The sequence below is a fragment of the Acinonyx jubatus genome, chromosome C1 (assembly GCF_027475565.1).
Source record: "Acinonyx jubatus isolate Ajub_Pintada_27869175 chromosome C1, VMU_Ajub_asm_v1.0, whole genome shotgun sequence".
NCBI lineage: Eukaryota > Metazoa > Chordata > Mammalia > Carnivora > Felidae > Acinonyx > Acinonyx jubatus.
In genome coordinates this window covers 13,491,358-13,518,914 of record NC_069381.1, presented here as the reverse complement: position 1 = coordinate 13,518,914, position 27,557 = coordinate 13,491,358, and the positions used below count along the sequence as shown (strand labels likewise).

General features: G+C 59.9%; 1 protein-coding gene across 1 annotated transcript; it reads left to right on the top strand.

Moving 5' to 3' along the window:
• The first annotated feature begins 416 nt into the window (after positions 1-416).
• Positions 417-27,557, top strand: ALDH4A1 (aldehyde dehydrogenase 4 family member A1). The gene is made up of 15 exons (XM_027060257.2): positions 417-575; positions 9,415-9,508; positions 10,065-10,157; positions 14,738-14,785; positions 15,602-15,757; positions 17,231-17,380; positions 17,459-17,533; positions 18,573-18,760; positions 21,069-21,142; positions 22,460-22,656; positions 22,819-22,866; positions 23,711-23,863; positions 24,538-24,659; positions 25,424-25,542; positions 26,204-27,557. The coding sequence occupies exons 1-15, from the start codon at positions 514-516 to the stop codon at positions 26,314-26,316; spliced, it is 1,692 nt and encodes a 563-aa protein (XP_026916058.1). The 5' UTR covers positions 417-513; the 3' UTR covers positions 26,317-27,557.

Below are 27,557 nucleotides of genomic sequence, written 5' to 3'. Positions count from 1 at the left end.
AGCTCAAGCAGTCCGGCCGGGACGCTCGAGACACCTGACGCACCAAACCGCAGTCCTTCCGCTGCTCCGCGCACGTGTCCTGCTCCGGCTCTCTCATTGGCTCTTCAGCCCCCTGGCCCAAGACGGCTGCAACAAGACCGTCCATCGGATTGGCCCATAAGCTTCGATGTGTTATTCTGATTGGCCAATGAGGCTCACGCCCCTTCTCCCTCGGCCCCCTGGAGGGCTGTTGAGTCATACCATAAAAAGGAGGGGAAAACGTGTATATGTCAAGACTTCTTTTTTGGGCTGCCTTGTCCTGTGTCGCATACTGGTCTCTACAGTGCCCTCAAAACAAGGGTTATTGTGTTGGCAGAAGTCACATACGGAGACATTTCTGATGACCTTGACTTCGGAGGACGGTAGCGTGATCAGATCCCCCCGCCTGTCGAGGTGGTGCGCTCCGGGCGGGGCTCCACCTTCTGGCCGCGCCCGGGGCGCGCCGTGAGCGGACAGCCGCGCCGCGCGCTCGAGATGCTGCCGCTGTGCCCCGCGCTCCGCCGCGCCCTGCAGGCCCGCCCCTGGAGGGGGCCCGGGTGAGTGCGCACCTCCCTGCCGGACCCCCGCCACGGTCCCGCGGGTCCCCCGGCTGGGGGTCGCTTCCTCTGGCGCCCCGCCCCGCACCCAGGCCTTCCTCCCGCTGCGACCCCCACCGTCTCTTGCCTTCCGCGAGGGGGGACCCCCTCCTGGCTCCCACGCTCTGCTCGGAAAGTCGCCTCCTTCGCGCTCGCCTTTCTCCTAATGCTGGACCCACCGCCGAAGTGCGCCTCGATTTTTCGCACAGCGCTTCTCAGCTCCCCACCCTTGGTCTCACATTCAGGATCCATCCACCTCTGGGATTCCCTGAGTCTCCTCTGTCCTTTCCACTGGGACTTCTTACTCTCTTTCCCGCCCCTCCCCCTTTTCAAGGTAATTACCGGGAGTGAAAGGGACTCTTCCTTCTGATAGGTGGAATAGTAATACTTACGGAGTTCGTATAATGTATCAGACGCTGACTAAGGAAGACCATACATGCAAAGTGCCCGAACGGTGCCTGGCACTTAGTGCCCAATTCTTATTAGTCATGATCGTCGTTTATCACTCTCTTTTAAAACTGTGCGGTAGATATTCCAGATTACAGGTGAAGAAACCCACGTGTAGTTTCAAGGTGGATCAGCCCTGGAAACTTCCAGGCTGCGGAGTTGGATTCTTGGACCCGTGCCCACTCAACGAATGACAGATGTTCTTAGAGCCCCTTCCTCTTCTGGGCTAGACAGGGTGTGTGTGTGTATGGGGGGGTGGGGGGGTGGGGAGGGATAGGTAGGACACAGACCCTGTCCCAGAGGGGCCCAGTTTGATGGACGGGTGTTTCTCTGGGCCTCCCTTTCAGAGCTGGGTAGCCCCCACCCCCAATTTGAGTTTTGTTTGCCTGACCCCTAGGATTGTGACCAGCCATGTCTCCTCTGCTGAGCTATGCCCTTTCTGAGTTAATCAGTGTCCCAAGGGATGGCACGGGGGTGCCCTGGACATGGGTCAGTTTCAACACAGCTGTGTGTCCTTTGTGGGTGGGGGCTCGATAGGTAAGGGCACAGGAAAGGCACATGGGGGAGAAGGATTCCTCTCCCAAGCCAAGATTGGGGGCCACACTTGTCACACTTGCCCTTTTGTGGGCTTCTCCCTGCGCTCTGACACCTACTCCCCTCCCCGCAGACCTTACACGGAAGCTCCGTACGTTCCTGTATTTACGAGTACCCACAATGTGCGGATGTTGTGCTAAACACTGGAAGAGAAGGGTACCCCTGAGATTTGCATGTGGACTTCTCAGTTTAACGGCAGGGTTGGGGGCTGGCGGGAGGAGGGCTTAGCCATAAAAAGCTCTAATATCTGGTAGAAAGCAGTCTATATTCTTTTAAAAAAGCTTATAATAGCAGTAATATTTCTCAAGCGATTGAGTATGGTGCTGTCGCTAATAAGCACTGTATTATCCCCGTTTTTACAGAAGGGAAACTTACTTTCCAGTTGAGGCGAATGGAAGACCAAATTCGCAGTCAGACTCCAGATTCATGCTCTTAATTACAGAGCTTCCAGAATGGAGGAAAAGCATTTTGCAATCAGATCTGAAGAGTTAGGTTAACCTCTCTCGGTAGAGCAGCTGGCCCGGTGCCCTAGACCCTAGGGTTTCTCAACCTTGGCACCATTCACATTTCGAGCTGGGTAATCCTGGGTTGCGGGGGCTGTGCAGCGTTCCTGGCTTCTACTCACTGGACACCATTAGCACCCCGCGGCTGTGACAGTAGAAACATGTCAGACATCGCTGATTGTCACCTAGGGCAGAAGTGCACCCAGCAGAGAGCCATTACTTTGGAAAAACAGGTTTGATGTTTGGCCACTTTGTCATTTATTCAGTGACTATTTAGGTAACACGTGTCCGTTGTAAAAAGTGCAGATAAAGCAGAAAAGGTACACATGTCACTTGGAATGTCACCACACAGAGGTAACCACTGTCATCATTTTAATACCCTTTAAAAAAATTTTATTTATTTATTTTGAGAGAGAGAACGGGGGAGGGGCAGAGAGAGAGCATCCCAAGCAGGCCCTACCCTGTCTGCACGGAGCCTGATGGCGGGGCTCGAACTCACGAACTGTGAGATCATGACCTGAGCTGAAAGCCAAGAGTCGGACCTCAATGTACTGAGCCACCCAGGCGCCCCTAATAGCCTTTGAAGTTTCCGTGAATATGTATTTTTAAAAAAAGAGAAAACCCACAGTATACACGCGGGCTCACCTGCAAATCCATTTTTGTAGTTGACTTTTTTATTTCATGGACTTGTCTACCTTGCCGTCCCCGGGGCCTCATAGTGTGTCTGGCACCTGGGAAGCCCCGAGCAAACATTTGGTGAAGAAATGATGTTCACAGCCCTTCTTTGCCAGTAGGTACTTATTACAACTGGTCTTGAGCCAGGGCTGACCCAAACAGCTGCCGTTGGCCTTCTGTGTGGATTATTTTACTGAGCTCATCGGGAGCCTGTGATGTAGGCGTCACTATTCCCATTTCACGGATTAAACGACTGAGGCCCTTGGAAATTAAGGAAAATTTGTCTACACCAGACCCCCCGGCTGACTGCCTCCTGTCTCCTTTGGCCCTGACCTCCTGCTTTTTTTCTCTACTTCATTGACTCTATGGGGGATGTCCTCGGTGATGTCTTTGCAAATTCTTGTTGGAAAGGGTCAAGATACATATTTATGTTTATATGCAAATTTAATAAACAAAAGAACTATCTTGGGCGCATAGCAGGCTTCTGACAAATGTTATTTTTGTCGATTACTCTTGTAGCAGACCTTGCTGGGTGCGAAGGGTGCAGAGATGACCCCCCTGCTCCCCAGCAGGGATGGGTGGGCTGGAATTGGCCACAGTCCTGTTCCCTGCCGGAGTCCTGGGTCACTTTGGACTCCTCTCAGCCCACCTGCCTGTTTAATTTTCAGAATTTCAAGCCTCCCCAATGTTTGTCCCGCCTGCCTGCCCCCCGGGATGGGCACAGGCCGGCACATCCCACCGTCCCCTGGATGTACTCTGCTCTCTCAGTCCCCTAAGCAGAGGCCAGGCAGCACCTCTTGCCTGGAATGTCCTCCCCCAGCCCCCATGGTGAACCCACACTCACCCAGCACTTTGCGCCCTTGGCAAGGCAGCTCTCCTTTGGCCCCTCAGTGCCCTGTCTGTAAAATGGGGATAATCCTATCAGCCGTGTAGCAGAAGGATTAGACGTGATGTGACAGGTAGATTGCTGGGGTCTGGTACCCCTTACGTAAGTGACTTAGTGAAGGAATAAATAGAACCTGCAGTGATCCTAATACTTGCTTCAGAGGTTGTTAGAAGTCCCCACCCGGGCTGTCATCACAGGCATACCTTGAGCACTTGCTTCTGGTACCCAGCACCTGGCCTGGCATACAGTCGGTGCAGAACACTTGCTCTTGGGATGGACCAGGGGACGGCATGGGGCAGATTCCGACTTCACCTCTCAGTAGCTCTGTGGTCCTGGGCAGGTTGTGCAGCCTCTCTGTGCTGCCTCGTGTCCCCAAGTGGTATAAATAAAGGTAGTGATAGGAGCCACCTCATAGGATTGCCTTGGAGATGAAATGAACTCATACACGAAAACCACTCCAAAGAGTTTCTGCTCCTAGAAAACGTTGCTTTAAGTATTATTTTTGATCGCCTGCCCCACCAGTGGGGTCGTCTGAGTGGTCGTCTTTGATCAGGGACATTCAGACAAGGGGGTCCCAGCACCACAAGGATGGAAGGGGGCGGAGTGAGCCTTCCCTTTATGCTCATTCATTATCCTGAGGCAAAACCCTTTCTGTTGGGACTGACCCTGCTTACCCCAGGGAAGGGGCAGACACCTGCCCATCTTGGGGGGGAGTGTCTTACCCCCCCCCCCCCGATGCTTCCTTTCCTGGTAGAGATGTCATGGAGCGGACGGCCCTGGGCTGAGCTGTCCGCGTCCATGGACAGCAAGCCACTGCCTGCCTCTCTCCTCAGGTGGGAAGTGCTGGGCGGGAGGAGGACGCACCTGTCCCCTCGGCCCCACTGCTCAGGGGTCTCTGACAGGCTCAGGGTCAGGGAGTTGTGACCAGAGCCATGCACCGCACAGTAATCTCAGAAGGTCAGTCTGCTCCTCTGTGATGATAATGATGGTGATAATCATGGTGCCTTCTTCATGCACTCGCAGCTTGGACTCGGGACATCATCACTTCGCATAGTGCCAGGCAAGCTGTAAGTGCTTAATAAATATTCCTTGATGTTCCCGGGCAATAAAGTGGAAACAGCTCAGCCTGGGCCTGATGCCCCTCCCTTCTGGACCTGCCCTGGGGCCCCCGCACTTTCTCTCTGCTTACCTCTCTGCTCCAGGCCCCTCATCTTGGCGATAAGGAGGATTGGCCTTATCAGGTCCCAGATACCAGGTGGGAAAGTCTGGAAGCTGAATGAAGCAAAGCTAGTTTCCTTTCTGCTCCTCTCCTGGGCCTTGGTCACCCCTGGCCCTAGTCACTGGGGACCTGCATCCAGCCCCCGGGCGTTAGCAGAAGAGCTAACTGGGATGGGAGTCCCGTCCTGGGGGCCTGGTGTCCTTCTGACAACACCTGGGTGTTCATTGTTGTTGTTGGTGTTGTTCTCCCTCTTTTTGGCTTGATGAGTCTGACAAAAGGTTTACCAGTGTGTCCTTTGCATCCCAGGCAGTGTGGCCGCTGGTGAATGGAGTGGGCGCAGGCCGGCCTGGGGGAGCCGACACCGTCAGTGGTGCCTTGGGAAGAGCGTGGGGGCTTTGAGATGGCCCGACAGGGCCCCATCTAGGCGCTGTGAGGGTAGCCTCCCAAGCAGAGGGGACTCCAGAGAAGACCTGGGTGGCCCGCGAAGTGGGCGCGGGGGGTGGGGGGCGGGTGGTGGTGATGGGAAGTGAGTCTGGAGGCCTCAGTAAGGATTCTGATTTTTTTGTTGTGGAAGAAACGAGAAGCCATGGAGTGGTTTTGGGCGGAGTGCTTGGTCTCTCTGTGTGTGATCAAATTTTCACGTTTAAACTAACTCTGGCCTGTGTTGGAGAGGTGCTTGGGGACAGTGGAGCAGCGTGGCCATGGCAGGCATGCAGTCCAGGTCCGAGGGTGCCCTGGGACCAGGGTGGAGCCGAGGGTGACCTGGGAGCTCGGGCCCTACACTTCCGAACCTCAGTGTTCCCCTCTGTAAAGTTCTGGGGTTGCACTGGCTGGCCCAAAGCTCTGTCCAGTTCTGTTGCAGACCATGTGTTGGTGGTGCGACCTTTTTTTTTTTTTTTTTATTTTTTAAAAGAGTTTATTTGTTTTGAGAGAGAGAGAGAGAGCACGTGCGCGTGCATGAGCGGGGAAGGGGCAGAGAGAGAGAGGGAGAGAGAGAGAGAATCCCAAACAGGCTCCGTGCTGTCAGCACGTGGGGCTGGAACCCAGGAATTGTGAGATCGTGACCTGAGCCAAAACCAAGAGTCAAATGCTTAACCGACCAAGCCACCCAGGTGCCCCAGTGTTGTGACCTTTTTAGCTCAGATCCTGGTACTTGCAGAGGGTGGAGAGGGGCAGCTTGAGCTCAGAGGCCCAGGTCATGAGCAGAATGGGCACCCAGGTTGTTAGGGGTCCCTGAGTCAAGTTCAGACTAAGTGGCAGGGCCGAGAGCTGCTCTGACAAAGGCAGGCTGGCTTCACCTTTGCATCCCAGAGCCAGGCACCTGGTAAGTGCTCAGAAAATGGCATGATGAGTAAATAGGCACGTTTTGTTGCCCTTATCTGAGTTGTCTCTTGGCCCTTGCTGTGTCTCTTGGCCCATTCCTCGTGACTAAGGAATGCAGTCCTGCCTCCTACGGCCTCAAAGGGCCTCGAAGATCCTCACCAGAGGCTCCAGGCCCTGTGAATGATTCTTCTTTGCCTTCCCTGGAGCCCAGGAAGGGTACTCCTGTTCATCCCAACTGGCCCAGGAGCCAAAATCAAAGGGGTGGGGTGGTTTTGTCAGGTGTCTTTGGGTTATTTCTGGCTCTCGTGGACTCAGGCTGATCTTTCAATTCTGTTCCCCACATTCGGACTGATGGGCAGCTGGGCCACGGCCTGGAGACTTGCCAGGCATAGAGGAAGCCCTGGAGAAAGTGATCCTGTGGTCACAGTGGGCCTCTGCCCTGGGGAAGGTAGAGAGAGGCCTGGGAGGGAACAGGTGCCGGAGGGCTGGTAGCTACTGCATTCTGCATTTTAAGCTGGATGGAATGTGGTGCTAAATTTATTGCAGCAGTACTTACTGAGAACCCCCCAGGGTTAGCCCCTGATTGTGGTGACCTTGGGGGTGTTTGACAACCAATTTGCCTTTGAACACCTGGCCTGGTGCAGTAACATATATAGAATATGCTACTATATATAACATAGTAAAATAATATATAGAGAGAGTATGTCACTATATATAACATAGTAAAAGAAAATACATAGAACAAGTCACCATATATAACAGAGCAAAAAATATATATAAACTATGTTACTATATAAAACATAGTAAAATACATATATATTTTTTAAACAGAACTTTAATTTGTGACCCTGAGATCAAGTGTCATGTGCCCTACCGACTGAGCCCGCCAGGCTCTCCTGGTGCAGTAACGTTCTAGGAGACAATTTTCTGGGGCCCCTGGGTGGCTCAGTCAGTTGAGCGTCTGACTTCGGCTCAGGTCATGATCTCCTGGTTCATGGGTTCGAACCCCGCGTCGGGCTGTGTGCTGCCGGCTCGGAGATGGGAGCCTGCTTCGGATTCCGTGTCTCCCTCTCTCCCTGCCCCTCCCCTGCTTGCTCTGTTGCTCTCTCTCAAAAATAGACATTAAAAACAGTTTTAGAAGGCAGTTTTCTTAGAGCTACAAAGCAGGAGGGTGAGGAGAGGCCAGCACGCTGACCCTGCGGGGCACATGGCCTCGACCCCATTTCTCAGGCGGGGAGCCCGAGGCCTGCCGAGTTTGGAATAACAGGCTGATGTCGCGAAGCGCGTCTGGGTTGCGGTCCCAGATTTGTCTGCTTCCAGAGCTGCGCTTTTTGGCACCCCCCCGGGAGCTGGGGTCCAGGCTGGGGTTGGGGCGCGCACCTCCAGGCCCCCAGCCCACACTCCTCCTGGCGGCACCCTGGCTGCCAGAGGAGGTGGCGGTATCTGATTGGCTGATCGGTGGTGGTGGTTGCTGCTTCCAAGGCCCAGAGAGATGCTGCTGGAACCTTCCAGAAGGCCCCAGACGCACACGCTGGCCCCCGCTTTCCCGACTGGTGTTGAGGCTTGTGGCTGCCGCCATTTTCCAGCCTCTCTGTTCTCCACCCCCCACAACAGGCGGAGGGGGTCTGTGTGGACTCTGACTTATCATCCAGCACATCTGTAGTTACTGTCTCCTAAGCTCTCCATAGTAACCCCAGGGGGTGGTGGGAGGTTTCTGCCTCTGGTTAGGGGCGGGGTGGGGCCTGAGGAACGTGACACGCCTCCTTGGGTGTGGGGGGTGCTGCTGGGGGAGGAGGGAGGAGGCCTGAGCTCACTTGGCCGTTAGGCAAAATCTTGGGCAACCGGGCCCTGCCCTCCTCCTCTCAGACGGCACAGGCCCCTCTCAGCTCTTCCTGTCGTGCTTCCTGCTCCTGGCCTTTGTACTTGCTTTCCCCTGGGCCTGGAATGTTCTTCCCAGCCCTTCTCAGAGCCCAGATGGCCCTCAGACGGACACCCCCTCGGAGAGGCCCTCCCTGACCACCCTGGCTAGGGCCGCCCTGCCCTTCTCCTTGCTCGTTCTCACATCCCCTCTGTCATCACAGTGTTGCTCGTCCGTGGCCCTCACTGAGGGTCAGCTGCGTGTAGCCCGAGGCCTTGCTGTCTAGGCCACCGCTCTATCTCCAGTGTTTGGAGCAGTGTCAGGGACACAGCAGGTGCCCCGGAACCTTGTGGAGTGAAGGAAGGGCTGGCCCGCATGGCCCCTGGCTTTGTGTCCTTCCTCTGGGTCTTCCAGACTGGTCCTTGAGCCAGACCCCTTCCCAGGGAGAAAGAATAGATAAAAGTGCCCCCAACACTCACAGGCCGAGTGCCCTTGTGGCCTGGAGGAGTCCCCCAGCTGGTGCTCCAGCTCTGGAATGAATGACCTCAAGTCCTGGCTCTTCCCCATCTGTCCCCCACCCTTCCAATCCCAGACACGTTAGGGGGGGTGGTCACTAGTGGTCACCCGTCTGTGGGGTCATAAGGTTCAAGGCTCAGTAGGGTCTCCAGGCCAAGGAAGTTTTGAAACTCGGCACCCTGGACTCAGACCCTGAGCCCCCAAACCAGCCCTCCCTGTGGCTGCGAGCTGAGCTCGGGGCGCTCCTCCAGGGGCACGACCCACATCTTGGATGTTCTCGCCCACCCGGAGCTCAGCGCCTTGTGCCAAGAGAATCCCAGCTGGGTTGCGTTCTGATGAGACTGCGCTCTGGCCCGGCTGCCTTCTCGGGCTGGGGAAAGCAGTAACCCGGGGCCGTTTGGGAAAGGGGCTGCATCGTGGGGAAGTCCAGGGAGAGTCAGCCCTCTCCGTGGGTACAAAACGCTGAGAAGGGGTTTTGTGTCGATTACACCTCAGACAGCCGTGTGGATTTGTATGGTTGTTCTCAGCGGATGTGGAGACCGGCCCGGAGGAGGCAGGTCACGTGCCCAGGGGCACACACTGGCAGGTCCAGGACTAGAGCTTGGATTTTGGACCCCAGGGCCAGTTCTCCCCCCCTCCCCTGGCTCTGTACTCGCTCTGGATTTTGGGATTCTGGGCCGGCCCAGGATGCCCCTCCCCGCTGTTGGAGGTCGAGGGGCTGGGTCTGGCAGTGGCCACCACTGACCTGTCTGCCTCTGTCCCCTGCCCTTGCACCCCAGGCTGCGGTGGAGGCACACCCCCTCCCTGACGGTGGCCAATGAACCCGTCCTGGCATTCACGCAGGGCAGCCCCGAGAGAGATGCGCTGGAGAAGGTAAGGGGTGGGTGGGGACACCCAGTGGGGGTAGGGAGGGAGCAGCCCCCCAGGATGCCTTTCCGTGCCTCCAGTCACCACCCCCTTCTGCACCTGCCCCAGCCTGGGAAGGAGACCAGGTCTGGGACAGCCGTGCGACTGGAGGACCGGAGAGGCTGGGAGCAGCAGGGTGTGGCCCGGGGCCACCTGGGGGCTCAGTCCAGGTCGGGGGTTGTAAGCCCACAGGTGTTGTATGCTTAAAGACATTCTCCCACTAATTGCCAGGATTTTAAAAACGGTGAGAGTTCCCATACACTTCAGATACGGTTTTCTGATCTTTTTATAACGGGAAGACCGTCAACACTGGCCTCCCCTTCCCACAGGACAGCAGGGGACAGTGGCCAGGGGCTGAGTCCTGCTGTCTCCTGAGGGGAGCAGACGCTCTCTGCCCTCAGACCCGGGCCCCTTCTCATACCCGTTCCGGCCGGGCAGCTGTGTCTGCGGACTCTGTGCCGGGCTCGTGGGTGGGGCAGGGAGGGGAGGTGGGTGCCCATCCGCTGTGTCGTCCTCTCCCCAGGCCTTGAAGGACCTGAAGGGCCGGACGGAAGCCATCCCATGTGTGGTGGGGGACGAAGAGGTGTGGACCTCGGATGTACGGTACCAGGTGTCGGTGAGTCTGGCGCGCGGGTGGGGCGTCTCCCCAAGTCTGGGGTCTGGCTCTCAGGCAATAGACCAGCTCCTAACACAGGGTCGCTGCCTGCAAAGGGCTTTCTGGTCCACTCCCAGATTTTGAATTCCGTGCACCGATAGCTAACTGCCCAAAGCCGCCTTGGAAGTATAGGCATAAAAGGTGCCAACTTCATGCCCGCCGAGACGGAGTGAAACCCGTGACCGCCACCCGCTTCGCCGTCTTCTTTAGAAAAGTCGACCACCTAAAGAGTAGGAAGGAAGGACAGAACGTCAGAACTGAGGTGATCCCTCCAAAGAAGGGACGGTCACCCAGGCCCTGGCCTCTGTTTTGGAACCTGCTGCTCTAGCAGAAGACGAGCTCATCTGAGGTGAGCACCCGGGGCCTGGCCACGTGTCGCCGCCTCCTAGAAGCCCTCCTGCTGGAGCCAGGCTCCTTCTAGAGGCGCATCTGAGAGGCCCTGTCGTGTCTCCACATGGTAGATTCATTCACACCCTATTTCTTTCCTTTTCTGTTTTTTTTTTTAATGTCTATTTATTTTTGAGAGAGAGAGCGCACAAGTGGGGGAGGAGGAGAGATTGAGAGAGAGGGACAGAGGATCCGAAGCAGGCTCTGTGCCGACAGCAGCGAGCCTGATGTGGGGCTTGAACTCACAAGGCTTGAGATCATGACCTGAGCCGAAGTCGGACACTCAGCCGGCAGCCACCAAGGCACCCTCACACCCTATTTCTAGAGAAGAGTTGGAGGCAGTGTATTGACTCACACACAGTGTGGTAGGATAATCTCGCTGTGACCTCCTGGCCACAAAGTGAGAACCGTGGCGCCCTAGGTGTGGCAGACGGCCCAGACTTGCCTTGACGCCTTCCAGTGACCCCAGGAAGAGAACATCACTCACGCTAGTCAGGGTGTTCTTGAAATCCACCTGCATGATGGGAGAAGCCATTCCCAATACAGGGCTGGAGAGAATTTCTCCCGAGGGTGGCGGAAGGACATGGTGATGTGAGAAGCAGGGTCCCCACGGGAGTCTCCCATCGCATGCACAGTGTTTCACGGGGCCGCCGTCTTGCGCCCTGTCCCTTGGTGCCGGCTGAGGACATCCTCACGGCCCAGTGCCTGGGGGTGCCAAGGGGCCACCCTGCAGGCCCGTGTCTGCTGCTGGGGGAGCTTTTCCATCTGGGGCTCAGGGTGCAAAGTGACACCTGTGGCTTTGTCTCCAGACCTCACGATGGGGAGATTTTGGGTACAGACTCCCATGTCCGGCTTCTCTGGGGGGTGGGAAGATGTGGCCGCACAAGGCTGGCATTCCTGCCGGGCACCACAGTGCTAGAACGCGGCAGTGGGCGGCCTTCCGGGGGCCCTGTTCCCCCCCCCACCCCCCACTCTCCACTCCCACGCACGATGCCAGCCCTCTCCACTCACCGCTTTTGTGTCTCTGGCCCCAGCGGGAGGCTGGCCGGCCGGCCTGCTGGTCCCTCAGGCACCTGCCTGAGTGCTTCCCTCAGCAGAGCTTTTGCGAGGCACGGGATAGCCGTAAGGCAGCCTGCTCTTCCTAAGAAGTGCCAGAGGCCTGTGGTCTGTGCTGAGGGCTGAAAAGTGTCCCCTGCGCCTGTGCCCCCCCTGTCTGTCGGGTCAAAGGTAGGAGTGACCTGCTTTTGTGACCGTTGGGGGTCTTGGCCACGATTGGGAGTTTGCAGCGCATCCCCATGAGGGAGCCTGAGGGCGAGCCCCTGGCAGAGGACCCGCCCCATCCCTTCTTATCCCTTGTGTGGCCATGACCCTTTGTAGCTCAGAAAGGCTTAAAGCAAATACCCACCTCAGCTATGGGAAAAAAAAAAAAGAGTGTGTGTGTGCATGTGTGTGTATACACAGATACGTGTTTTGAAACTCTGAGCAAACAGGCATACGTGGGGCTTCTAGCTTCGTGCAGTGCAACCAGTTGCAACATGAGGGCCTTGGAATGCAGACGAGGCAGCTTTCTCTGTGGCCGAATTAGCCAGAAATCTGCCTCAGCCCTTCTTTCTAGCAGAGCACTTGTAAGTCGTGGTAATAAAATCCCGCCAGCCACCCACGCCTCCTCGGGCCCAGGCCCTGGGCAGACGGCTCCGCCCTCTCGGAGCCGCCCCGGGGGACAGCAGGGTGGCACACGGGTCAACGAGGAAAGAGACGCGAGTTCCAGCTGGTGAGGGACCGTGGGAGGCACAGGTGCCACGCCGGCGACGCGGGGGCCACGTGGGGCTGGGCGGTCGGAGGCCTCTTTGGACTGGTAGCCGCCGAGTCGAACCCCAAGGGATGAGGTTGGGTAGGGGTTCACTGCCGGGCAGAGGGGTCCTCGGGCAGAGTCCCGCAGGTGGGGACAGGCCCAGTGCGCCACAGAGAGGAAGCCAGGGGGGCGGGGGACGCGGGGCCCCACTGAGAGAGGGTGAGGTCGTTGGCGGTGACTTTGAGGTTCTTGTCGGCTGTGGTGAAGGAACCTATTCCAGGAGTGCTGGGGAGTCCCTGGAAGGGGGTTAAGGAGGGCGAGACTTTCCAGAAGAGCCCTGTCGCTTGTCACAAGAGTATGCTTTCTAGTTTCGGGGCAGCAGAGTGAAAAAGCGAGGGCTTGGCAGAAGGTGTGAGGTTGGACGTAGGCCCACGCGTGTCCAGGGCTCACGGGCGGCCGGGGAGTTTGTGGTGGGAAGGCGAGTAGACAGCCGGGGTGGAGCCAGGATGGAGGAAGCTGTCAAAGAGCCGGGAACCAAGCCCCGGGGACGCCAGCCCCAGGCGGACCAGTGTGGTGCCTGCCTCCGTGGAGGGTCTGTGCCCGGACCCGGGAGCTCCTCGCCTGCCCCCATGGTGCTGGCTGGTGGCCGCCTTTGAAACCGTGTGGCCCCACTCCTTGAGGCTGCTGAAGGGGGCACCTGACCCCAGCTGGGCCAGTCGGGTCTTGACCTCCCCGCGCCTCAGTCTTCTTGTGTATAAAATGGGGGTAGCCATCGTGCCGTGTAGGGTCGTTGTCAGGTGCACAGTGCCTGCGTGCAGGAGGCTGCGTCAGCTGTGACGGCGCCTCTCCCTGTCCCTTAAGCGGAACCTGTAGCTAGTTTGTCAAAAAAGAGAGAAAAAAAAAAGGGCCCCAGGGGCAGGCCTGGGAATCCTTCACCTGATGTGCAGAGGCTTTCCCCTGACCAGCCCTGGTCCTCACGCAGCTGTAGTGTGGGCTTTGTGTCATGTCACATGTGCCCGGACAGCCACCCTGTGCCCAGCCCGTGGCTGAGTCCTGGCCACAGGCAAGAAAGATCCCGAGGCGTCCACACAGCATCTTCTGTTATCCCTGGTGGATTTCTCCAGAGCGAGGCTTAGGGGCTAACTGTGGGCTAAGCCCCGTGATGACACCTGCTTGCGGTTTATAGAGCCAGGAACTGGCGTATACTTTGGACGGACCAGGAAACTCCTAGATCTGTAATTTGGGGGAGAGTAAAGGGCTGTACCCTTTCACAGGTGGGGGAGGGAGGCATGTTGTGGCTCTGTCCAGATGGAATCCTGAGCAGGCTGTGCAGGGGTGAGGGTGGAGACCCTAGGCCCCCGCTTTGAGGGTTCCGAGGATGGCTCGGGGTGGGAGTCGCCCACAGGAGGCGTCCGGAGCCCCCACTGCTGGATCAGCGGCCAGAGGGCGTGATACCTGGAGCCCTGGGAGCACAACTTGGGATCGGTCAGTTTGCCCGGCCCCTCAGGGCTGTGCCAGGTGCCAGCCGAGAGTGGCTGAGTTGAAACGTCAGCATGCACATACGGCTGGAGGCTGCCACATGAGACAGGAAAGCCCCAAAGGGCCCATCGGGCTACGGGTGGGTTGATAATTGTGGCGTAAAGAAGTGAAACGTCTCCCTGCTGTATTGCTTACGCTTGCACGCGGCCCTGCCGGGTTCCGTGTGTAAATATTTGTTGAGGGTCTTCCCTTCGAGATGAGTGTCTCTGGGTCCCGTGCAAGGGGCTGGAGAAGCGGTTGCTCTGTCCCCGGGGCACTTGGGGCACGGCAGAAATCCTGAGCGATTCTCAACTCCCGTGTCTCGTTCGGGGGCCTCCCATGGTGGCATCGCCCCTTCCTGAGCCGCAGCCACGTGCCATGCCTGCTCCGGAAGCATTTTCGCCTGTGAGCTCATTTGGCCCCCCCTCCCCATGCCATGCGGCGGGGGGGGGGGGGTGGGGGGGTGTCTCCCTCTCCCACGTGGGGAGACCTGGAAAGGGGAACTCAGTTTACATATGGCTCCCAGCTAGTGGGTGGCAGAGCTGGGATGCGATCCCGTGTCTGTCTGACCATGAAGTCCACGCTTTCCCTGAGGCTGTGCGGTCCCTGCCTTTCTCGGGACCGTGAACCTTCTGGAGTAGGAACCATCTCCCTCACCGAACAGTAGGTGCTCCGTAACCCCCAAGTGAGAGAGATCAGTGTGGGGATTGGAGGGGATTGGAGGGGAGAGAGCGAGTGTGCTGAGGGCTGTTGCCTAGAAAGCGAGCTCTGAGCCCGGCCACGTCCCCACCCGTCCTGGCACCTCCCTCCTGGGCAGGGACCTCACTCTTCTCTCATCTTTCAGCCCTTCAACCATGGACACAAGGTGGCCAAGTTCTGCTATGCAGACAAGGTGAGTCTGGGTTGGGGACTGTCCCCGTGTTGCCCTGCTGGCTGCTGACATGCTGTCTGTCGCTGCTTCCCTCTCTGGCCGTGGGGAGTGGAGTCTTTCACAAGGCCAGGCCCGCTGTGGTTAACTTGAGTCAGAGGAGAGCTGTGTGGGCCAAGGCTGATGTCCCCTCACATGCCTGTGGCTGTGAGGCAGCCTGGCTTTCGAGGGAGAGTAGAGTCTCCAAGGCTGAGTCGGAGAAATTGGAGATGCCCTGGATGGAAAGCCAGACAGAGGCTCGGCATCATGGAGGGCCGGCGAGAGGGGCTAGGGTGCCCTGTGGCAGGGGGTCTAGGAGCCAGCGTTCAGGCGGCAACGGGGACAGTTGCCATCAGGGATGCCGGTAGCAAGTGAATATCTCAGGCTGGGGTTCTGGCCGAGCAAGGGCAAGGCCAGGCGCCTGACCTTGAGGGCTGGAGGCTCTAGCTGGTGGGTTTGGGGGCCCCTGGAATAAGGGGAGGCCCTGATGAGACCACAAGAGAAAGTGGAACAGGTTTGACCATGGACGGACTTGGTGCTGACCTACCTGGGAGGTCCATCAGACCTCCAGATGGTGGCAGGACTGGCTCTGAGCCTTGGCTGGGCCAGCAGGTGATGGGACACCACGTCTGCAGCCGGCGGGGCCGGGGGGGGGGGGGGGGAGTTGTGGTGGGCAGCACTGAGGGCCAAGGAAGCCACAGGTCCTTGGAGAATGAATGATCTCCAATCTCCTGTCTCGCCCATTCCCCTGGGGCCCTTCCTGTTCTAGGAGGCAGCTCCCAACCTTTTCCCTTTCGTTAGGCCCTACTCAACAGAGCCATCGAGGCCGCTTTGGCTGCCAGGAAAGAGTGGGACCTGAAGCCTGTTGCAGACCGGGCCCAGATCTTCCTGAAGGCCGCAGATATGCTGAGCGGGCCTCGCAGGGCTGAGGTCCTGGCCAAGACCATGGTGGGACAGGTGAGGTGCCCGTGGGCACAGCCGGGGTGGGGTGTGGGAGGCGGTCATACTCCCTCCGATGCAGCACACGTCAGTCAAGCAGCTTCTGGGTACCAGGACGTGCTGTGCCTGCTGGAGCCAGAAGATGTCCTTGAGGTCCCGTCCAGCCCTCCAGCCTCGGTCAGACCTCCGCGGCTCTCGGAGTAGTCTTTCTGACTCCTCCAGGCGGTCTCTCCAGCCTTCCACACCACGAGGGTCTCTCCGTCACCAACAGTCACGTCCCAAGTCCTGCGCACGGCACTCAGGGCCCCTTGTTTCCGGCCTCTGTCTAGCTCCCTGGCCGCTCTGCCCTTCCCCGCCAGGCCATCCTGCCCAGGAGGCCGCCATCCTGGACTTAGCGAGATCCCTGGGCCCTGCAGGCATCCCGTCTCCCTGCCTCTGCCCGGTGTCCTGCCTGGAATGCCCACCCGTCTGTGCCCTGTGGACTCTTCCTGTTGAGATCCAGCCCAGATGCCACCTCCTCTGTGGGGCTTCGAGACTCTTCTCTGTCCAGAAAGATGAGCCCCACCTCTGTGGTCCTGTAGCACGCTGTGTGTGCATCAGTACGGCTCAGATCGCACTGGGTGTAATGAGTTCCTGTGTGTTTGTCACCCCTTTACAAGCCTTTTGGAGACAGCGATCCCGGTTAACTGTTCTCGTCTTCCTGGGCTACACACAGCATCTCTCTGGAGTCACAGAAGCTCCTGATAGGCGTTTTTCGGTTGAGTGCACGTTGAGCCAGAGTGGCATCAGCAGCTCAAAGTTGGGAAGGGAGCCGAGGGAGAAGGGTTAATGTCACCCTCCCCAGCATTGGGCCTTGGGCATTTGGGGCGGCCACCCCACTGCCCCCATGCCCGCTCACTGTCCTGTGGCGAGAGCGCCCTCTGCTGCACGGAGGTGGTATGACCACTCCTCACCAGCTAAGTGTCTCCAGATTCTCAGCAGCACCTGGGGGGGGGGGGGGGGCATCGTGGGCTCCCCAGCGTCCCGGATGAGCCACGCTTGGGCAGGGAGAGGCGCACACAGTCCGCCACCAGATGAAGGTGCTTTATTTGACTAACGGCTCTGGCGCTTGTAAGAAGTGTGGTCGCCTCATAGAGCCAGGGCCAGCACACCTTGGCTTCTGTAGCTCCAGGTCCCAAGCAGGATGACAGCTGCCAGTGACCGTGTGTGCCAGGGAGGGGCTGCCCTGATCTGGAAGAGCCCCATGTTGCAGCCCATGAGGCCCTCCCCCACCCCTGGGACATTTGCCATCGGGAGGAACGGGCAGCATAAGGAGACGTTTGCCTCCCGCTTCTTGGTCCAGATGCCCCTGACGGGGGCACATCCTTACCCCGGGGGGAAGGAGCCGCCAGCACTGTGGGCATGACGTCACCGTGGGTACACGGTCGGTCTTGGAAAGGGCCGTTGGGAGGCACATCTGCGGCCGCTGACCCCCCGCCGTCCTGCACGCAGGGTAAGACGGTGATTCAGGCGGAGATCGACGCGGCGGCTGAGCTCATCGACTTCTTCCGGTTCAATGCCAAGTTTGCCGTGGAGCTGGAGGGTCAGCAGCCCCTCAGTGTGCCGCCCAGCAGCAACAGCGTCGTGTACCGGGGGCTGGAGGTACCCTCGGGTGGCGGGGCGGGCGGGAGCCTGCTGGAAGCCTTGAGCCTGGCCTCACCGCACCCCCCCGCCCCCCAGGGCTTCGTGGCGGCCATCTCTCCCTTTAACTTCACTGCGATCGGCGGCAACCTGGCGGGGGCGCCAGCCTTGATGGTGAGTGAGATGTGGGCAGCGGGCAGGCACGGGGCTGCTGGCTCTCTGTCCCATCTCAGACCATGAAAGGGGCCCAGCCCTGGTCGTGGGAGATGCCCAGAAGGCAGAGGCAGTGTGGGCCCGTGGAAAGACTTTGGGGCCAGAGACTGGTTTGGACCCCAGCTTTGCCCTGCTCCGGGGGACCCCAGGCCAGGCCCCTGAACTTCTCTGAGGCAGTTTCCTCCTCCTCCAAGTGGAGATCTAGGGAAGCCCATGTATAATAGGGTTGTGATGAGCGAGCGAAGCCGCGCGCGGGTCACATCTGGCCTGGTGCGGGCTCCGTATGTGGAGAACGTTGATGGTGATGACACATCGCTTTTGAGCGCCTGCTGTGTACTCTCTGATTTATCTGTCAGATCTAGGAAATGGTGACACAGATGAGGATTCAAAGTCCCTGGCTCCCCTGCCCTTGTCAGGGTGGAGGCAGCCGTCACCCTCATGAGCTCCTGCTGAATGGGGCTGATGCCTCCCTGCCTTTGGAGGTGGCTCGAGGGAGGGCTGACACTGGCGGGGCCTGGGCCCCACGTGGGGCGGCTGGCTGATCTTGAGGATGGTCCTGCCCCGGGCTGTCCTTGTGCATCCGCACCCAGACAGACACGCACACGCCCAGGCGCCCACGTGTCTTCGCCCAGGACACGTGTAGAGACAGCCCTGTGAGCGCTTGCCCGGCCACACCCAGTGAGTGCCCAGTGTCATGGAAACACCCAGAACAGACCTGCCTGAGGGGTGCTGGCAGGACCAGTCTGTACAGGCTTCCAGAGGAAGAGTGGCCTTGGCCAGAGTGCGGGGGGCGGGCAGGGCAGGGTGTGGTCTCACTGACTTAGGGCTTTTTGAGCACCGTGTCCGACACCTGGAGGAGGAGTGGGGTCCTGTAGGGGACATGCTGGCCTGCCCAGGGGCCTGGCGGTTCCAGGTGAGGGATGGGTGTGCTTCGGGATGGGATGGGAGTCGGGCCTGGTGACTCCTGGCCTTGTGACTCGTCACCGTGTCTCCCGGGCAGGGCAACGTGGTCCTGTGGAAGCCCAGTGACACAGCCATGCTGGCCAGCTCCGCTGTCTACCGCATCCTCCGGGAGGCTGGCCTGCCCCCCAATATCATCCAGTTTGTGCCAGCTGACGGGCCCACGTTTGGGAACACTGTCACCAGCTCAGAGCACCTCTGTGGCATCAACTTCACAGGCAGCGTGCCGTAAGTCCCCGGGTTGGGGCGGGCCGGGTGGCGTGGGGACGTTTGCCAAGCGGCCGCCTCACGACCTCAGTGTGGGAGCTGGCGGTCGGGCACTGACCATACCCACTGACTTGCTGTTTGGCCACCGGTGGCCCACGTCACCTCTCTGAGCCTCCGTTTCTTGACCTGTTCACCAGGAACGATGGTCCCTACCTTGTAGAGTCATCGTGAGGGTCTGGTGAGTTAGCAAAGAGGAAGAGCTTCACAGGCAGGATACAGCCTACGGATGTTCGGTGACGCTGAGTTTGATGCCACTACTGTCACTGGGAGGGGCACAGGGAGCTTGGAATGAATTGGAGGAGGAGAGTCAGGAAGGCTTCTCGGAGGAGGTGGCATCTAAGCAGAGGAGACGGCTGAGCAGAGAGGGGGGAGGGAGAATGTTGTAGGAGAGGGAGCAGCACATGCAGGGCCTCCAGGCCAGAGCCCCTGCGCCTTGGGAGGTGGTGGTTCCCTGTGGCTTGGAGCGTAGAGTTCCGGGGCCGAGGTGAGCGAGTACGGACAGGAAGTGGTTCGATCGTGACTCCTCACTTACTCACCGGCAGGTGTATGTCCAGCGAACAGGTGGATGGACAAGTCCTGCCTTTCGGGAGGTTTAGTCCCATGACTGTGAGGCCCTGAGAGCCCGCCGGGGTGTCCGCACTTCATCCCGAAGGTGACGGGAGCCACAGGAAGCTTTACACGTGGGGGTGTGCATTAAGCAGCTTGGTTTCGAGCAAAGATTGCAAATGGTAGTTCTCCAGCTGGACGTGGGAAGTGGCTCTGTTCTCTTTGACTCCTTATCAAGATCGATCAACCTGGTACAGTTGGGGCAGTTTCATGCAAAACCCCAGTTGAGATTTCAAGCTTCTTTTGGGAACCTGAGCCCGCTGGGCCTCCGTGTCCCCCATGGCACCCCCTGGCTGGAGGTGGGGTCCGGGTGCTCTGTGGTCCCTGTCACCCTCACCAGGCCCTGGCTGTCTGCATACTTGGTCATCTGTTCCCAGCCTGGTCCTGCTGGGCCCCTGCGTTCGCAGCCTGTGTCCTAGATGATCACTTCGACTGCCCTGTGCACAAGTCGCTAGCGGCCAGAAGCGGGAGACCAGTGAGGAGGCTGTCCGCGTGTCCGCGTCTAGGGAGGGACAGCAGACGCCTGACCGGAGTAGAGACGGGGGGAATGGATCCCAGAGAGCAAGTGGCAGGGAGATGCGGTCACTTGTCCGAGGAGTCGGATTAGTGGAGGAGGGGTGTGTGTGGGAACGTCCGGGCTCTGGCAGAGGGGCCCAGAGGGCACCGAGGTGGGCGTCTGGAGGGCTCGGGTGAAAGTGATGAATCACCTGCTGGTCACTTGGAGCTTGAGGTGCCCGAGGGTCATCTGAGTGGAGATGTCGGGGTCGGCACTGGGGTCCTTCCAGGTGTCCCTGGGGACCCCTGCGGTGGCCTCCAGTCTCCCTTCCCCGGCCTCAGGCTCCCCTACCCCCCTCCCGGTGGCGGCGTTAGAACTGCCGAGGAGGACTGTTTTCCGAAAAGCCCCGCTCTGCCAGTGCGGGCCCTACGGGTCCCTGCCTCTTAGCGGGCGGAGCGGGCCTGGCCCCCATTTGCCATGCTCTGACGAGCAGCGGGCTTAAAGGTAGGAAAGTCATAAATTAGTATTAGCCACTGTGTCGCAGGCTCCCTGGTGATTAGCATTTTTATTGTTTTGTGGTGCTGAGGTTGGTCACACTTGGATCTTGGGGACGAGGCGGGGGCCTGAGCTCTCTCTCCCAGGGCGCCCCTTGGTTTGGCCTCTAGAGCCCCGGGCGCTGGGCTGGGGGCGCCCCTCCCAGACCATGGCGGCGTCTGGCCCCCCACGGGGCACCTGAAGCGCGGCTTCGCTGACCTGAGCACTTGACCCACATTAGAGCTGCCACGGAACAGCTCTGCCGGGTGGGTTGTTCGCTCCCGTGCCCGGGCGGGGTGCACGGTTTGAGGCTCAGAGAGGTCGAGTCATGAGTGTCAGGTCACGTGGCCGTGAGCGTCTGAGGCAGGACCCCCGCGCGACCTTCTCTGCGTCTTCTTGCCTCCAGGCCTGCCGTTGCTGCCTCCCCCTGGGCCCCAGACGTCACCTTTCTCCAGGTGTCTCACCTGCCCCCGCCTACTCAGTTCCCTGCCACCCTCGCTGGGACCCCTGCCCCCACCCGCTAGGCTTTTGGGTCTCTTCCTGGGGTGGTGCCTACTCCCCACCCCCCAGGGCCCTCGCTGTCTCAGCGACCTCAGCTGGCTTCCTAAGCCTTGCGCTCCCCTCTGGTTTCAGCACCTTCAAACACCTGTGGAAGCAGGTGGCCCAGAACCTGGACCGGTTCCGCACCTTCCCACGCCTGGCTGGAGGTAAGGGCCCCTCTCCTGGCACCCTCCCCCGTGGCCCCAGGGACCGTCCCCTGGCCATCATGAAGGAGGAAGAGAAAGAGGCAGAGGTGAGGCCCCCATAGGTGGGGCAGCCCTGTGGAAGCTGAGAAGTGAGGGGCTTAGGGGCGGAGCCTCAGCTGTGCTAGATCCAGGGGGTCGCACCAAGGACTTTGGCCTCAGAATGAGCATTTTTCCATCCGTCCATCCATCCAGCCATCCATCCGTTCCTTCATTCATTTGTCATTCAGCAAATAAAATGTTAAGCGTCTACGTAGGCATTTCTGGAGACCAGGGACGCGTGATGGCAAGAGACACAGACCCAGCCCTCAGGAACTCGTGTTCCAGGAACGGAGGCAGATAGTGGGCGTGCAGATGGTGATGCTGGGCCGTGACGAGAGCAGCGCAGAATTCGAGGAGGGAAAGAGGGCGTGTGCGGAGGCCCCAGGGCCGTCCAAGGCAGCGCGGGGGCTGGTGGTTCGGCATTCTTGCTCCTGAGGTGGTCCGAGCTCCGATGGGGGGGGGGGGTGGGGGCGGTCAGGGAAGGTGCACCCTCAGCCGGCTGTGGCATCTGCACCCCAGTGCCGCCCTTTATAAGGTGGGGAGCAGGGAGCTGTCCACGGTTTTCTCTTCTCTGCCTCCTTCCCACTGTGCCCTGAGGGAGAGAGAGGCTCTGACTGGAGCTCACGACCCAGAGATCAAGAGTCTCAGGTGCTATCTGCCGAGCCAGCCAGAAGCGTCTTCAGTTTTCCTGTCTTTAAAATGGGAACGATAACGGTGGGGGGAGGGGGGGGCTGTCGTGAGGCTTTAGTGAGACAAAGCAGAAAGCGCTTTGAGCAGAGCCTGGCGGGCGGTTAGTGCCTTGTGACGGGAGCTGCTGTTAGCTGATGTGGGAGGAAGCCGGGGCCTGAGGAGCCTGGGGAAGGGTGTCGCCGCCGTGGGTAGGGAAGAGGGGCCAGCCCTCGGGGCCGACGTGGAGCGGACCCCTCTCCTCTCGCTGGGTTGGGGGGTTGGCAAGGTGCAAAGCAAGCCGTGCCCACGTCTGGGAGTAGATTGGCTCCTGGGAGCCTGGGATTCTGGTTCTTTTTCTGCCTCGATGGTGGGCGGCACCCCTGCCCCCGCCTCAGTTTCCTCAGCCGTGGAGCGGGACAGGGGCCTGGCTCACCGGCTTCCGGGATGATGTCCGGCTGTGGCCCTGCCTTCTCCCGAGGCCGTACGCTGGGTGTTGGGGCTGGGCGCCCCTGCGGACAGGTGCAGCTGCCGAGAGGCCTGCGCTCCACCCGCGCCCCCTCCCCCCTGCAGAGTGTGGCGGGAAGAACTTCCACTTCGTGCACCGCTCGGCCGATGTGGACAGCGTGGTGAGCGGGACCCTGCGCTCGGCCTTCGAGTATGGCGGCCAGAAGTGCTCAGCCTGCTCCCGCCTCTACGTGCCTCAGTCGCTGTGGCCGCAGATCAAAGGGCGGCTGCTGGAGGAGCACGGCAGGATCAAAGTGGGCGACGTGAGTGGCACCCAGCGGGTGGCTGATGGGATTGAAGGCTCCCGCGCTGTGGCTTTGGCGGTGGCAGGCCCTGGATGCGCGGGGAGGGGGCTCCCTTTGTCTCCGGCCTGCAGCCTGCAGTGACTCGGTGACTCTGTCTTCCGGTGCCTCCCTTGCCTCCAGCCAGCAGAGGATTTTGGGACCTTCTTCTCTGCAGTGATCGATGCCAAGGTACGGGCACGGAGCAGGCGTTCCCGGGGGGCTGAGCCCTGGCCTGGGTGGGAGAGGGAGGAGACGCAGGGCTCTTGACGGGGGGGGGGGGGGCGCGACCCGGCCTCACTGCTCCAGGCAAGGCCCACGGTCCGACAGCCCCACAGACACGCCCGCCCTGAGCTTGAAAAAGGCAGAAATGTCCACCACCGGAGAACTTGCTTCCCACACACCCTGCAACCAGGCTCGACGAGTCGCCCCCTGGTTCACATGCATACACACCCAGATGGGCCTGCACGTCTGCAGCATGAGCCCAAACACACGTGCACTTGTACGTGCCCGTCTGCAAGCCCATTCGCGGTCTTGGTGTGCAGGCGTGCGTGTAAGTCACCCACATAGACATCCACGTCCACGTGCACGAAGGTGCGCACGTATCTCCAACAGAAACAGATACATCTGTGTGCACGCGTGCGTGTTCGTGCGTGTGTTCACACATACGCAGGTGCACGTCAATCTGCATTCGTGAATGTACACGTAACGGGCAGGTGTATTTACGCACGTACCTAAATGTGAAGACGCGTGACCTCGCGTAGGTGCGTGCGTATGTTATTGTGCGCGTTGTGTTTCTGTAGGTGTAGTTGTGGCTCTACCACACACACATTCTCACAAACGCTCTCACACGCATGTGCACATCTGCCCTTGTCTCTGCCGTGACTCCGCCGGATCCTGGCTTTTGCCCTCTTCCCATCTCCCCCCTCCGGTTTCAGAATTCGGGCCCTTTGGGGTGTGTTGGGGGCACTGCTGCTTGTCATCACCTCCGGCTGGTCTGTGACACCCCTCCTCCCCCCCCCATCCCCAACCCCAGTCCTTCGGCCGCATCAAGAAGTGGCTGGAGCACGCCCGCTCCTCGCCCAGCCTCACCGTCCTGGCCGGGGGCAAGTGCGACGACTCCGTGGGCTACTTCGTGGAACCCTGCATCATTGAGAGCAAGGACCCACGGGAGCCCATCATGAAGGAGGTGACTGGGGCGTAGAGAACAGTCTCCCACCCGAGCACAGCGCACGTGGGCCCTTGCACGTGGGTTTCTCCTCGCAATATTATCCCATTTCACAGACAGGAATGTGAGGTAGGTCCCGGAAAGGGAGTGTCTCAGTCCCCGGGAGAGCGGGGCCAGGCCCACTGACCCCAGATCCGGTGCTCTGTCCTTGACACCGCTGACCCTGCTGGTGTCATAGCACTTCTGCCGTTCGCGGCCACCAAGCTGCTGTCGTGACCTTAACGGCGAACACTTACAGACTCTTAACTCTGGGCACCTGTCTGAGAGGAGGGGCCGTTCCCATTCCCGTGTTACAGGTGACCAACGGAGGCGGAGAAGTCAAGGCACTCGCCCAGGATGGCAGTGCAGGGGTGGTGGAGGGGACAGGGGTGGCTGGCCAGGAGGGCCAGCAAGCTCCCTCAGGTCCTTTGCCAGGTCAGGGTGGGGCGGGCAGGGCAGGGCAGAGTGTTGCCGTCTCCTGAGGGAGCCCAGCGGCAGACGCCTGGCTCTTTGTGCAGGTGCGGAGCTGTGGGCCGAGCCCCGGGGACTAGGGAGAGGCAGAGGCCAGAGCAGGGGGACGGGGAGGCCTTGGGGCTCTGGTCCGGGGGCGGCAGGGGGGGTGGGGTGTCTGACCCCAGGGCTTCCTTCCGTCTCAGGAGATCTTCGGGCCCGTGCTGACCGTGTACGTCTACCCGGACGACAAGTACAAGGAGACGCTGCGGCTGGTCGACAGCACCAGCAGCTACGGCCTCACGGGGGCAGTGTTCGCCCAGGATAAGTGAGTGGCGGCCGCCCTTCTGCTCTTGGCCTGGTGTCCTGCCCCCGCCACCCCACGAGCGCCCTCCTGGACTTGGATCCTTGAAATAACGCTGCCCCTTCCCCTCACCTCAGCCCTGACCGGCAGGCAGGCCTCCCCAGCAGGGGTACAAGACTCTTTTTTGAAATGTAGATTCTGGGGTCCCCTTATTGGGGGCGTGGCTGGTTTGACCGGCTCCTCTGGGTCTGATGGGGTCCCACTGAGGGTCCTTGCCTCATGCTGCAGAGCAGAAGAATTGGGCTCAGGGGCCAGGAGCATACTGCCTTATCTCGCAGAGGCCATATTTGAGCCTGGGGGCCAAGGTGCCAAGCCTGAGTCTTGGCTTTTCCTTCCTCCGTGGCGCCAGCTGCCGTCCTGCCTGTCTCTAAGAGCGTGGAGTTGGGATTGGAAGCTGGGATCAGGGTGGTGGTGTGGAGGTTCCCCAAGCTCCCGTTGGGGGGGGGGGGAGGCAGGAAAACTGGACCAGGATGGGCCGCTCGCACGCAGCCTGACCTCTTGGTCAGCTCGTGCAGCAGCCCCGTGAGGGAGGCCATGCTAACCACTTTCCAGAAGAGGCTCAGAGGCTCTAAGACGCTGCCTGTGGCTGGCCCGTGTCATGGGCCCGAGCTCGGCCTAGTGCTTCAGCTGGGCAGCCGGTGTGGGCTGGGCTGCATGGTGGGGGAGGTCGGACCTGGGGCTGGTGGGAGGGGAGCCGGCTGCCCTTTTATCAGTGTCCTGCCTTGTAGGGATGTTGTCCAGGAGGCCACCACAATGCTGAGGAACGCCGCCGGCAACTTCTACATCAACGACAAGTCCACTGGCTCGGTGGTGGGCCAGCAGCCCTTTGGGGGGGCCCGAGCCTCTGGTGAGTGGGTCCCCCTTTCCAGAGGGGAGGCGAGTTCCTGGCAGGAGACCTCGATCGCCTCATCTCAAGGGTGTTCAGAGTAATAGGAAACACTGTGGGTGAGGCGCTGGGCTGTCTTCCCGTTTTACAGAGGAGTAAACTGAGGCACAGGGAGGGGAAGTGACTTGTTCGAGGGCACATGGCTGGGAGGTGGTGGAGCTGGCATTTTGGTTCCAACACCCACACCTCTTACCACCATGCTCCGGTCACTTCAGCGTCCTCGTGTTGCAGTTGGGGAAACCGAGACTCAGCGTGGGCTGGCACTTGCCCCAGGTCCCAGCCGCCCTGTGGCACAGCCCAGGCCAGGCCCCGGGGCTCCTGGCTCCCAGCGCGGTGCTGTCTCCACAGTGCTCCCAGACACTCCTTGCGGGTGGGGCACACAGACCCGGGGAGCGGGGGCCTCCTGTGCTCACTGGTTCCGGCCTCCCCTGACCTCCGGCCCCGTGTGCTGCACAGATGCGCTCGGGAAACCTTGGCCCTGTGCACACGTTTCGTTTTAGTTCAGCTGCTTGTTGCCTGTGCCAGTGTCCCCGTTATTCCGTCAACTCTTCCCCGCCCCCTTTCCCTTCCGCCCGGAGCTGCTGTGTCATTTCAGAGAAAAACGGAGCTATCTTTTCCACAGGAACCAATGACAAGCCCGGAGGGCCCCACTACATCCTGCGGTGGACGTCGCCCCAGGTCATCAAGGAGACCCACGAGCCTCTGGGGGATTGGCGCTACTCATACATGCAGTGAGCCCCGCTTCGCACCTTTGCCGTCCACCTGTCCGTCCAGACGGCTGATCGGTGCACACCGGCCCCACTCCAGCCCCTTCAACTCGCTCCCCGTGGACGGCCCCCTTCCCAGGGCCAAGACCTATCCCCCCCCGCCCCACACCGGCCCACATCCTGGCCTGTCCCACCCTGCAGGGGCAGGTGCAGGCTCTAGTTTGAGACCATGCTGGGGAGGAACAGGGCCACTCCCCCGTCTCACCGGCTGTGCTAGAACTTCTGTCTGGTAGGTCTGACCTGGTGCCCTGTCAGTTCTTTGCCTCTCTTTTCCGGCCCGCTGGCTGAGGGACCTGGGGAACGGCAGTAACAGAGCTCCCGGGATCATCTGGGGGAAACGGAGGCAGCTCTGGGACCCTTGGCAAACCTCAGCATCCACAGGGACTCCTGGCCTTGGCCTCGGCTCCTCCGGCTCTCCGGGATTCGGTGTGACCCAGGGTGGCCTGCAGGGCACAGAGGACACCAGCTGGCCTTGCCCTCTTGGATCTGGGCCGCCCACCGTCCTCACTAGCTGTCCTAGCCAGCGGGTACTTCTGCCTGACCACATGCCTTAGACACCCGTGTGCCTTTCTCCAGGGTACCTGTGTTCTTTGGAGGCCATGCGATTCCTGGCAGTCTCTATGTGGTGGGCCTGGGGTTCCCCCTCAGGAGCTCAGTCTCCACTGGCCGAGGTAGAACAGGCCCAGGGAGACTTTGCTGCCACCTTCTTCTGACCCGAGAGCCAGCTTGAGTTCCCGTCCGGCCCGGGCTGGGGATTGCCTGTAGAACCTTCCCTCCTTCGCACAGAAGTGGCTCCATGTGGACTGGGCCCTAGTGGCCCCTTCTTTGATGCAGCCAGTAGGTGGAAATTCCCCAAAACCTGCTAGTTGGATTGCAGGCGGCCGGGGATTAGTAAGGGGTGACTCTGGAGGACAGTTCCCAGGGGACCCTGAGAGTGCTGGCCCTGCCTCAAGGACAGCCGGCCTGGAGTCCCCCATGGGGCTGGCCCCCAAGCACCATGGTTCTACACTGGCCCACGGTCAGGGTATGATGCTCCCCAGGCGTCCTTCCACGTTGCTGTTGCCTTCCAAGTTCCGCGTTGTTCCCTGGAGAGGCCAGCGCAGTCTGCTGGGGAGAGGTGCTGGAGATGTTCCCGGTTCCACTGATGCTACACTGTGAGGGGGCAATGAGATTCGTTCTGATGCCACCCAATAAATGCTTGTTACTTAA

Excerpts from the sequence above, each read along its gene's own strand:
- ALDH4A1 (XM_027060257.2), top strand. The coding sequence starts at position 514 with ATGCTGCCGCTGTGCCCCGCGCTCCGCCGCGCCCTGCAGGCCCGCCCC. Across the intron at positions 9,509-10,064 it reads AGAGAGATGCGCTGGAGAAG|GCCTTGAAGGACCTGAAGGG; the intron begins GTAAGGGGTGGG and ends TCCTCTCCCCAG. Across the intron at positions 23,864-24,537 it reads GGGAGCCCATCATGAAGGAG|GAGATCTTCGGGCCCGTGCT; the intron begins GTGACTGGGGCG and ends CTTCCGTCTCAG.